General features: G+C 43.1%; 3 protein-coding genes across 9 annotated transcripts in view; all 3 read right to left on the reverse strand.

Moving 5' to 3' along the window:
* Window positions 1-1,753, reverse strand: part of ube2t (ubiquitin-conjugating enzyme E2T (putative)) — a 29,423-nt gene extending 27,670 nt beyond the window's left edge. For 2 of the 3 annotated variants that reach the window (XM_049752761.2, XM_068649357.1), the window contains exons 1-6: window positions 1,594-1,753; window positions 1,226-1,335; window positions 1,084-1,153; window positions 905-1,010; window positions 726-824; window positions 474-554 (exon numbers count right to left, since the gene is read on the reverse strand). In XM_049752761.2, coding sequence (XP_049608718.1) covers window positions 474-554; window positions 726-824; window positions 905-1,010; window positions 1,084-1,153; window positions 1,226-1,334 — 465 coding nt within the window. In that variant the 5' untranslated portion in view covers window position 1,335; window positions 1,594-1,753. Of the gene's footprint in view, window positions 1-30; window positions 253-473; window positions 555-725; window positions 825-904; window positions 1,011-1,083; window positions 1,154-1,225; window positions 1,336-1,593 lie in introns of those variants that run through there. The other variant, XM_049752760.1, reaches the window with a different exon arrangement.
* Window positions 1,754-2,106: 353 nt separating this feature from the next.
* cdadc1 (cytidine and dCMP deaminase domain containing 1) lies at window positions 2,107-6,248 on the reverse strand. Of its 4 annotated transcripts, none has more exons than XM_049752751.1 (12): window positions 6,050-6,248; window positions 5,384-5,511; window positions 5,216-5,313; window positions 4,980-5,157; window positions 4,622-4,901; window positions 4,340-4,546; window positions 4,141-4,265; window positions 3,870-3,919; window positions 3,591-3,760; window positions 3,345-3,534; window positions 3,224-3,263; window positions 2,107-3,153 (listed from the first exon to the last, which is right to left on the reverse strand). In XM_049752751.1, exons 1-12 carry the CDS (start codon window positions 6,232-6,234, stop codon window positions 3,059-3,061), a joined length of 1,746 nt encoding a protein of 581 aa, XP_049608708.1. In that variant the 5' UTR covers window positions 6,235-6,248; the 3' UTR covers window positions 2,107-3,058. The 4 variants fall into 4 exon arrangements, with proteins under 4 accessions (XP_049608708.1, XP_049608709.1, XP_049608710.1 ...); XM_049752752.1 differs by having other exon boundaries at window positions 6,072-6,213; XM_049752753.1 differs by having other exon boundaries at window positions 5,384-5,624; window positions 6,072-6,210.
* Window positions 6,249-6,577: 329 nt separating this feature from the next.
* On the reverse strand, window positions 6,578-10,564 carry rcbtb1 (regulator of chromosome condensation (RCC1) and BTB (POZ) domain containing protein 1). Of its 2 annotated transcripts, XM_049752755.2 has the most exons (12): window positions 10,341-10,564; window positions 9,708-9,870; window positions 9,053-9,203; window positions 8,791-8,957; window positions 8,562-8,720; window positions 8,382-8,489; window positions 8,177-8,319; window positions 7,717-7,907; window positions 7,522-7,648; window positions 7,299-7,450; window positions 7,088-7,218; window positions 6,578-6,936 (listed from the first exon to the last, which is right to left on the reverse strand). In XM_049752755.2, the coding sequence occupies exons 1-12, from the start codon at window positions 10,367-10,369 to the stop codon at window positions 6,796-6,798; spliced, it is 1,662 nt and encodes a 553-aa protein (XP_049608712.1). In that variant the 5' UTR covers window positions 10,370-10,564; the 3' UTR covers window positions 6,578-6,795. The 2 variants fall into 2 exon arrangements, 1 of the variants encoding a protein (XP_049608712.1); XR_007488205.1 differs by lacking the exon at window positions 7,299-7,450 and having other exon boundaries at window positions 6,798-6,936.
* Between the last annotated feature and the right edge of the window lie 449 nt (window positions 10,565-11,013).

An 11,013-nucleotide genomic window follows, 5' to 3' on the forward strand; every position in this document is an offset into this window, starting at 1 on the left:
TCACTACTATTTAACACGCAATCGCCACAGTTAACGATTAGTCATCTTTATTAAAACAGAAATATCAAATAAATATGTATATACATCTCAAATTCATACAAATATTCCGAAAGGTGTGCAAAAGAAAAGTGGTTGAAACTATACGACTGTTCTCTTTGCCATTTCGTCCTGCTCCGCACCCGAAGATGCTCTTTTGCGCGATGGTGCATTCTGATTTGCTACGTTGTCTTTGTGGCTGCGCTCCAAGATTCCCTAAACACATATAGATATAATGTAAGCTACTTTCTAACTTCTTCTCACCAACTAAATATTCCAAATGTACCGTAGAAGTCTAATAAAGGTCTATATGGTGATATCTTTTTTTAAGCACCGTGACTGTTACCTATATTTTATGAGTGGCCTGAGAAAATATTCATTTTGATTCAGCATTTTAAAAAAAATCAAGTTGAACTGAACTGGATTAAAAGACTTACCATTTTCTGAATAGCATGTTCCTCTGTCCATTTCCTGGCCTTCTGTAGAAATAGTTGCTTGTTGTGTCGGAACTCCGATGCCTGCATTTTAACACACGTAAAGCCATGCTCCATTGTGCGCTTTAACTATTAAACGACTCGATTTAAAAATCCAAATGCTTGAAAGTAGATGAACGGACCAGAAATGTCAACATCAGAATATATAAATACAGAGCGTAGCAGCAGAATGACACCACATTAAATGAAACTCACTATGTCAGCCATAAGAGGGTCATCTGGATTTGGTTCAGACATCAGAAGTTGGATGGAGGTGAGAAGTGTGGAGAGATTTAAGGAAGGCCTCCATGCTCCCTGATTAAACATAGGAAGACATATTCAAATCCACATAACCAGGAAGAAAGTGAATTAATAAAACACCAATTTGTTCAAACCTTTGGCGGGAGTTTGAGAGCGTCATAACAGATCCGTCCTGCAGTGTCAATGTTTGGGTGGTAGATGGGAGTCAAGAATCGCATTTTGGGGGGCTCAAATGGGTATCTACAAAACAAATGAAGTTGTCAACAACAACAGTGGGAAGCAGTTCAAATGTTTAAATCTCCTTCATTACTACCTCTCTGGGATTTTGATTTCCAGGGTAAAGACTCCACCTTCATACGGAGTTCCGGAGCCACCTACTATCTCTGTAAATCACAGCAAAGGGAAAAAGCACTTTCTATTTTAAAAACGTGGATTCTTTTCGAATTAAAACTTACGTGCTTGCAAGTCGTCAATGCGTTCTTCAGTCTGCCAGCATGTGATACCGGGAGGTGGCTCGGTGGTCAACATGACAAGTTCTCGCTTCAAACGGGAGGCTCTCTGCATTCTGTTAGACAAATTCAACCTCAATTGACATGAAATATGTATCTTATGTATGTCAAGGCTCTAAATGTACATTATGTCAAAGTGTATGACAACTTTTCTTCCACAAACGCCGAATTTATGCGTAGCTACAGACAGCTGCATACTTTAACTAGCTAGCGAAGCGCTGCTTGCTAATGACGTAACCGAAGTCACGCTAATATGTTATCCCGCCACAAATAACGAGATTGAGAATAAAACTCAATGCGACAATAATTATTACTTTGATCTTTCCTTTTTCCCGATTCTTTGTCTCTTTTTGACGATCGTATGACGAGGACAAGCGCTGCTCTGTTTGTATTTCCCACAAAAAAAACGTCGTCAGCGCGGTACTTCTTCGCTTTCTAATTGGGGGGAATGGTTGCCAAGTGGATGAACACCAGCGCCATCTTTTGGTCAAAGTCGTCTTCACAGTCGTTTAAAAAAAGGGTTTGGGTTTTCAAATAAAGTTATTTAAGTTGCTGTGGTCTGTCACTAAAACCTCAACAAATGGCCCAACTTGGTCCTTGACCTATAATCTAAACAAATGGAGGGTCTGGTCCCCCCCCCCCTTTTCTTTTGTCATCTTCTTTTGTCTGTCCCTAACTCTTTCTTGGGTCTCTCAAAGTCACACCTTAGCAATAAGTTTCACCTTGACCTCACACAGGGGTCACTGGACAAATAAAAATCTGCAGGAAGTAGATCGACCTCACTCTAAATATTGAAAAGAATTATGAAAATATGCTAAACACAATAGTTGTACTGGGTAAATTCTTTATTCATAAATATCGATTTTTGAAGACAAAACCATCCTTCACTTCGCAAAGAACTCTGCCTCTTCCCATCTGTAAAGTTCAGGGACAAAAAACAAGTTGTTGTACTGTAAATATGATTAACGCTTTGAACCTTCCAGAAAGCCTCTAGTTTAGTTTATATATTATATTTTCTTTTATTGTAGCTGGTTTTCAACATATATAATAATAAAATAATAAAATAATAAAAATAATAAAAATAATAAAAATAATAAAATAAAAACTTCAACACGTTTGTGTTTGTCTATTTTTATCTTGAGAAGCGAGGGTCCTTTTCATTTTTTGAAGTTCTCACTCGCGTTCTTTGCCAGGTGCTTTCAATGACCACTCACACAGTTGGAAAACTCACCAACCCCCTCTACAATGTTTGCCCTTAGCAAAGTTAGGAGGTCAAGACATAAAGTAGCATTTAGTGTTTGTCATAAAGGTTTGAAAATGCTCGAATAAAAGTTGTTTTGTAAAACATTACATGGAAGAATAGGGCAAAAAGTGGGACTTTTGGGATAGTCCGTCACGCATTATTTGCTTTCACATTGATTCCTATGGAAAATGTTGATTCCCCTTACAAACGTTTCGACTTACAAACCCGACCGCGGAAGCAATTAAGTTTGTAAGTAGAGGTATCGCTGTAGTTGCTTTTTAAAAATACTTTGCCTTTGATGGAACAAAACCATAAGAAATCCTAAATTGGTACCATGTGTTCCACAAGCGTTAAATAATTAACCACTTACATAACAATCACAAGAAACATTCGGGTTATCTTAAAAAACAATTGCACTGAACGCTGCTTCTTAACGATGGGCTTGATGTGGTCAGTTTCGTGCCTATGCTGACAAAACGGAATACAGTATTTGCAAATCTTCAGAAGATTCAGTTCCTATGTTCTGGGCTTGACCCTCAGCTGATGAAGGGCAAGTCGTTCGATCTACTTGGACAAAGCTTTTTAATGTTGTGCATCTCCTGCTCCCCTTCCCTGCTGCGCTTGTGACCGTCTGGAAGCAAAGACAAGCTTGTCATGACATGAAGCAGATCAAGTGCAGATCTTTCCGAAATGGAGCTTACTGATGATGGTGACGGGTGACACTTTTGGGTCCCTTTGCCACTGTGGAAACAGACATGTCGCTTAGTTTCTTCATCATGTCAACCTGGAGCACATCAAATTCTAACGCATGGGTTTGCTCACTATGAACTTTTGGATTCCCTTCAAGTTGCTGAATCGGAGGTAGGAAATGTCTCGTTTATTCCTGTCGCGGTCCTGGTCGGTGGTGTAAATGTGCGTGATGCCGGCACCTCGAATCAGAGGGACGCACTCGTCACATGGACATTTGGTCACAAACAGCATGGCGGATTCTTCTGGGTTGATATCGCGGGTCCTGGAAAACATCAGAGGCGTCAAACCGCTGCAAGGTGACCACCGCATGGTCCGTACCTGAAGGTGAGGGCATTCTGCTCGGCGTGGATAATGTAACGGTACTTGCGGCGCTTTCGGTCCTCCTGTTTGTCATCCATGAGCGGGTACTCCGCGTACTGCGAACCCGCCGGGTAAGCATTGTAGCCGCAACCCACCAGGGACAGACGGCCGGGTCTGTCGAGGCCAGCCTGGGACAAGAGAGTGACACTTTTTTTTCACCCCTCGAAAGATGCTAATTATATCATTTTGACAAAAGTCCAACCAAGGTAAAAAAAATAAAATAGACAATGAACTTACCGACGGTCTGCTGGCCCAGATAACGGCGCCGACGCCCACTTTCGGATCCTCTAGAATGATAAGATGGTTAGAGGGTGCAAACTTTGATGCCTTCACTGCTTAAAAAAATGTTGAATGGTCTGTATGAAAATTAAATGTATATGATGGTGTGAGTGTGAGACAAAGAAAGAAAGAAAAAGACATTTCTCAAAGTATTCCCACAAAAAACATAATTGATGGTAATTGATGTTGACAGCGCTCAAAAGCTAAGATGCAGCGACTCTGAGCAGACCTGTTCTGTAAGCGAGTAGTCTGGCTTGGATGATGCAATGACGGGCCACTTCCTGGGAAACTCCCTCATGCTGAGGGGGCGGCAATGAGCTGGTGAGTAACGCATTTGGGGCTGCGGGTTCCCGGCTGCAGAGAAGACATCGGAATTTAAAAGAAAGACATTCGTGAATAAAACAGCAGGGTGGGCGCTTCTTTCTAACCGGTGGAATCCATAGTGTCGTCGTGGAACACCAGCCACCACAGCAGCCAGAACGTGCACCACCTCCTTCATGTTGTCTCTGAGGTTGGAAAAGTAAGGCTCCACGCAGAAGTTCTCCAGATGCATTTGGTTCAAAATCTCTCGATGCTGATTTGAGTCTTCAATCAGGAAGCGTTTGGAGAAATCCTCAAAGTGTTTCTCCTGTTCACTACAGAGAAGGCAAAATCGTTCTTTTCAGTCCGGGCGGTCTCTTTTAATCTGTATTAAAGTCACGTTCAAAAACCTGCGGAAGATTTCATCGGTGTTCAAGCCGGGGTCATCGTCAGTCAGCGTTGCCATGAAATCACATTCTCTGGATGTCTCGCCCACAAAGTGCACCATGCCAGTTGCCAGAGGTTGCAGCAGCAAGCAGATGTGCGAGCGGCTGTTGGACTTGAGCTTCTCTGTAGCCACGGCGTCCAGCGCGGCCTCTTCGGGGATGGGGCCGGCAGGAGCGGGGGATCCCCATCTCAGCATGCTTACCTCGGGGTCTCCGGGCCAGAAGGAGATCTCACTCACTCCAGCTGCAAACACAATTCACTGGATTGATGTCAACATTTAATACCCTGAGGAAACCGAAATGGCATGACAGCGTTGCACACCATTGATGATCATCTTCAAGCAGGTGGCGCACGGTCGCCGAGAGAAATACAGCTGGCAGTCGGCCAGGCGAGCAGCATGTTGGATGATGGCTGCCTGGCCTGCGTGGAGCTCATGTCCACTATAGTGAAGCCCAACCACCTTACTGTCCCGGACCACCACGAGGCCCACCCTGCGGATCTAGAATATAGCAAGTCAGATGAATACTGAGACGAGCAACTGCTATCTTGACACCAACCTGACAGTTGTCCTCCTCTGGTTGCTCCTGAGGGAACAGCTCCAACCACAAACTCAACAAGCTGAACAGGTTGATCTTTGACAACCTGGGGCCATGACCTGCCCCACAAAAACAAACATATTCACACTGCTGCTCGATCTGCTTAGTTCTTCAGCAAACTGGCCGAACCTTGCACGACGCTGATGGTCTGGCTGCTGGAGTCTCTTGTGAGAGGCAAGGCCTGGCCCGATTCGGCTTGACACTCTCTGCAGCTTTCTTCCATCCAATCAGCGTGCCAAAGAAGTCGCCCAGCGTACCTATGGCGACCAAGAAATAGGGCCTTCGCACGGACACCTCAGACCTCCGCACTCGGGTCTTCTGACCTCAACGGTTTATGGAAGGCCGTGGACCGTTATCGCGAGTCGGTGAGCTGTCAAGTTTCATACATACAACAGAGTAACTGTCAACTGTTGTCGTTAATCCACAGGTGTCAAACTCAAGGCCCGGGCGCCAGATACGGCCCGCCACATCATTTTATGTGGCCCGCAAAGACAAATTGTGCATCAAATTCGTGTGTCATAACTAGAATTGCAAATTGTCTTCACTTTTAGTAATATCTATACCAGTTTTTACTCGTCTGATTTGAAAACGATTGTTTTGTAGCTTTTACTGTATATAATATAAGGTGCTCATAAATATTTTTGGGGTTGACAGTCATAATGTTATCCCGAAAGAAGCTTTGACTACAATGCGGCACGTGAAAAAAATGACTTTGACACCCCTGTTGGCTAAGTCTTAGCAAAAGACAGTCGGACCCTTTGCTAGCTTAAAGTAGTAAATAGCGGACGAACGTACGATGACCGTTTGGTAGGCTCACCGGCGTGTGCATCGGTCGACACGACCAAGACGAGCGAGCGTCCTTCCAGAATGCTTTCCGTCCGTGATGTTAAGCACCGCGTAATGTCTTTGCTCCTCCTGCGTTTGCTCAACAGGATGCGTTTATTGATCGAGTTACTTCCGCAAATAAGGAATGACGTCATCACGCCAACGTGTGACCGGCTGTCACAAAAAAATGTACACTTTATTTCCCCTGGCGTATTTTTTTGCGAATGCTTAGCTATAACTGCTAAATTTAAAAAAAATACACTGCGTGTGTGTACGTTTGTGCATTTTAAAATTCCTTTATAAGTCCCCCCCCCCATCAGTTTGTTCCGCTAGGGCTCGCCATAGCCAGTCATCCTTTACATACTTATATGTTACCATAAGGTATGATTTTGATTCAAATTAGGGTCATTAGTTTTTTCACCATGGGAATTATTAGAAGACAAGCCAGGAGTGATCGTATAATTTTGCACACTAGAGGTTTAAAGCAAGCTCATAACATGCATCAAAAAATTCTTTATTTTGGTACAGAGAAACATTTAAAATTCCACTCCAGTAGTCTTGTGTTCTGGGTGGAAGTTTAAAAACATAGCCGAACCACCGGACCAAAACAGAAGTTCCATTTGCAGATTGCAGTTAGTATAAAAGTCCCAAAGGCGTCTCACGTGCTGTGCCTCTGGCTCATCCAGCATTTTTGAAAGCATACTAAACGGAGAGAACTAGTACCTGAAGGCACCAAAATAGCTTGCTCTGATGATGAACCCTTTGAGCATGTTTCCGTCAACTTGACTGAACGTTGGCGTCTGAGTCACTTGAGTGAGATGGTTGATACAAAATCTGAAGCAAAATTCCTCCAGGTCCTGCAAAAGAAAAAAGTTGAGTTGTGAAGAAAGAAATTCCCTCTTTTGTCCACTAGGTGTCACCTTCTGTGTTGGTCAAAATAGGAGAGCGTCGACTTTGGTAGCGTCATTATGAATCAGGATCAAATACAATAGAAAATGTATGTTGTACCTCTGCATCAAATTGTTTGGCAGAAGAAAAGAGGGCAAAGGCATTTTTTATGGTGATTCCTCTCTTGATGATCTGCTGACACAGATGCTTCAGGCGACTCTCACAGTAGGAGGTGGCCAGGTCCAGCAGACCTGCAGAAGAAACACAAGAACAATGCATATGCAGATCTACCGGCAGGTGGAGCAGACATTGCCAGGATAGAATAGATGACCGATAGCGTCCTCAGGTGGAAGGTCAACAGTGTCTGTGTAGAGGAACTGCAGGAAGGCACGGTAGATGGTATACGAGAATTGGCTGATCTCAATCACTTCCTGATGACCTTCCACCCACTGGGACCGGAACATTGAGCGGAAATGCTCACACCTTGAAAACATTTACACAGTGAGGAGTACCTTCATTTTGTTTTTGGTCTTTCTTCACGCACGTGCACACACCTGATTTTAAGCACGGCTTTGTGAACATGGATGCATTTGCCTTCGACGATAAACTTGAGGTCTGCCGTTTCTGGACTGTCAAATTCTTTCTTCAGCGCCTCTGCGACTGTCAGGAAGTCGTTGTGCTCTAGAGCAGCGTAAAACGTGCGTCGATTGATTAAGTGCATTGATCGGAAAGAGAAGTGTTTTGCTCACCCACTGACACCAGCCTCCACATGACCGGGGGTGACGCGAAACAGGCAAACACGTCATCCGTGCTGGTGAAGTAGGTGAGGCGCGGCATGACGACGGCTTGACCCCGACACTGACCCCACATATACACCTGGCCGCTCTGCGTCTTGGCCGCTGACGTGTTGGTCGAATGGCACGCGGCCACCTCGACAAACCTGGAGGATTAATAAAAAAAACGTGTGAACTGAATTCCCCACTAACACCGGAATGAATTTATTTTTGTCATTTTTTCGAACTTTACAACAGAGTTTCAAGATTCATTTTGTTCTATAATGGGCATTTTAGACGACGTAAATTCAATATTTGCCCTGTGTTGGGTGTTTCTAGAAATTCTTCGTTGAACAATGTATTTTACGGAAGGACCCCTTCCCCCAATAAATCTGTTTTATTTCCACTGTATCCAGACAGACGTGTGTCAACGTACCTTTCTTCATCAGCCATAACTTGCACTGGGCTAAAACAATTGTTCCTGTCACCAATTCCCAGCTGTCCAAAAGTGTTTGCGCCCCATGAATAAAGCAGTCCTTTATCTGTTACGGCGAGGGAGTGGCCATAGCCTGACACGACCTACACAGGAGAAAAATTGAAACGCTGCTGCTGCCGACTTTCCTCATGACAAAAAGTCTTACCTGCTTTATACAAGACTTCTGCAGAGCAGACAGGCGGCAAGGCACCAGCTCGTTTCTGTTGTTACCAACACCCAGCTGCCCGTTGCCATTGTAGCCCCATCCGTGAATCTAGATGCAAACAAAATAGCTGCAGAGCAATGTTGACTTTCTCCAATTTCACAATGACACAAAAGGCCTCACCTCTCCGTTATCCAGCAGAGCCATGGAAGAGGACTGTCCGCACGTGATGCCGATCACCATCTTACCCTGCAACGAGCCGCCCACCTTTACGGGGAACGGCTGGACAGCCAGGGAACCTGAACCCACTTGGCCGCAGTTATTAAAACCCCATGCAAAGACCTGTCGTTTTGTAAAAACCATAAGAATCAAATAAAAAGACTCTAGCCGTGTCGTCGGGAACGCTAGCTACCTCTCCATCCTGAGTGAGGGCCATGGAGTGATGAGCACCACATGCTACTTCTTTGACTTTCTTGTTCTGAATGTTGGCAGTGACCAGCACCTGGGACAGCTCGTGGTTGGCCGTCCCGACCCCCAGTTGGCAGAAACCGTTGTGCCCACAAGCAAATAGCTTCCCATCTAAGACAATACAAGATTCAGAGTGCACTGCTGTGCTAAAGTCATCACCTCTCTCAGGAATGTCTTTTTTTTTTTTTTTTTTTTTTGTGACTTACCTTCTGTTGCCAGTAGGATGTGCGGCCCACTGCCATAACTCAAGCTAACCACCTTTTTCCCCTCCAGGCAGCTCAGTTGCTTGGGCACAATGGTGCTTAAACCGTCTCCTGTTCCAAGGCAGCTACTGCAGTTCAAGCCAAACACAAATACCTGCGATGGATGTCACAATTAATAGCAAAAATTATATACGAACATAAGAAGGAATTATTTTTAATGAGTTTTTCCACAATGGAATTGTTCAGAGGATTTTACAGTCTTTGACTAAGAATTATTTCAATCATCAATTAATCTGTTAAATATCTAATCATCAATACATCTTAAAAAGAAATTTCCTCATCCCTTTGTTTTAAAGACATGACATGAATTCAAACTGACAAGGCAGAAAATGTGCCGAAATGTCCCTAAAATGTCAGAAAGTCAGTAAAAATGTTGAAGTGGAAAAACAAACATATTTTAAGTCAACACAAAAATTACCAATCCAATTTTATGGGGAAAAAAAACTACAGAAATGAACAATACGTACGACTGAGATGAAATTTGAAACATTTGGACAAAGAAAACAATTGTGAGGTTATCATCCTTAAACATCAGGTATGTGACTACAAACGATGGACCGACACAAATAAGAACTAAAATGGAACAGCGCGGGAGCACCTTGTTGTCGTTTGTGATGTAGATAGCTTCATTAGCAGATGCTCCAAAGACACACGCCTGTTGGATGGTGGCAAGTTCCTCTGTGCTCAACAACAGGAGCAGAGGCCATTTGCTAAAGTCCAACATGACTTGCCAGCAAACTTTTGCTGAGGCAGACTTGAGGCTTCAGAGAAATGGGAGAAATAAATGGCAACACATTTGAGATAAAGCACAAAACATTGGATTCTTTGGAAGAGTCTTGAGATAAATGGAAACATCTGTGGGAAGATTTGAAATAAGCAGTATGGAGAATTGCAATATCAATATATCATTTTTTTCTTTTTTTTATGTTCTATTGTACTATGGAGTTATCATTTTCTGCACTTTTTTTTTACTTTTTTCTTGTATTTCTTTTAATGTTCGAAATAATATAAAAAAATTGCAAACCTTTCAACCCAAAAATAAAGGCGACTGATAGTTTGATTGCAGTGATAAAGTTGCATCATTTTTATCCGGCCAGGCCATTTTTTTCAAAGAATTGTGCGAGCCTAATTGGCTTCGTTTCTTTTTTTCTTTCTTTATTTAAATTAGAGTTTTTTTTTTCTATTAAACAAACGAATTTTGTCCACATGTTGGACCCCGAGATTTTCTTACCTACAACATCGGAGCTGGGAAGGCGGCATCAAGTTGCTATTCGTTCGGCGATGAAGCGGCCCACAACATTACAAATTGTACACTTCCTCGTGTATTAAAAAAAAAATCTTTAAATGTGAGCATTCAAATAAAGACCTCGACCCTTTCGTCACTAAACGCCCGTCATACAACGGTCGTCATACGAACGCCACACTGGCAAAATCCAAGCCGGGTGCTCAGACGGGTCTTTTCCCCGATCGCGGTTGGTTTCCAAGCTTATAGAACTGGCCAACTAATTTGGGAGGGCGTAGTGAACAGTAATTTACCCAGTTCTTAACCCAATTATGTAAACTATAACCTTACCTGGTTCGAAGTGCTGCTCGGATGAGAGAAAAAAAACCGTGGGCGTGATTTGCGAACTATGCTGTGCAGATCGATACAAGTACCGATGTAATCGATATTAATGCAACTATTGATACCAAGAAACCAGTATTGATCCTTTTATTTCTATGATTTCAGTTATTTTCGAAGAATCATTGTGCACAGTGATGGACATTTTGTAAGAGTGCGCTTTTGTTTGAACTTTATCTACCAGCTAACTTTAGCACAACATAAAAAATAAAAATAAAAACTACAAGTAAACAACCTGCAAGCAGGGTGCACAATTTTTCCTCTTGCGTTCTCTCTGATTGGC

Source organism: Syngnathus scovelli, chromosome 2 (genome assembly GCF_024217435.2).
Source record: "Syngnathus scovelli strain Florida chromosome 2, RoL_Ssco_1.2, whole genome shotgun sequence".
Lineage (NCBI taxonomy): Eukaryota > Metazoa > Chordata > Actinopteri > Syngnathiformes > Syngnathidae > Syngnathus > Syngnathus scovelli.

Bases quoted from the DNA above. Each gene is read 5' to 3' on its own strand.
- cdadc1 (XM_049752751.1), bottom strand. From the start codon at position 6,234: ATGACGTCATTCCTTATTTGCGGAAGTAACTCGATCAATAAACGCATC. The intron at 3,920-4,140 runs GTCTGCTCAGAG...TTATCATTCTAG, and splicing joins ACTACTCGCTTACAGAACAG to AGGATCCGAAAGTGGGCGTC. The intron at 3,264-3,344 runs GTGAGCAAACCC...CTGTTTCCACAG, and splicing joins AGGGAATCCAAAAGTTCATA to TGGCAAAGGGACCCAAAAGT.
- rcbtb1 (XM_049752755.2), bottom strand. From the start codon at position 10,369: ATGCCGCCTTCCCAGCTCCGATGTTGTAG. The intron at 9,871-10,340 runs GTAAGAAAATCT...ATTTCTCTGAAG, and splicing joins TCCCAGCTCCGATGTTGTAG to CCTCAAGTCTGCCTCAGCAA. The intron at 8,958-9,052 runs GTAAGTCACAAA...GTATTGTCTTAG, and splicing joins CATCCTACTGGCAACAGAAG to ATGGGAAGCTATTTGCTTGT.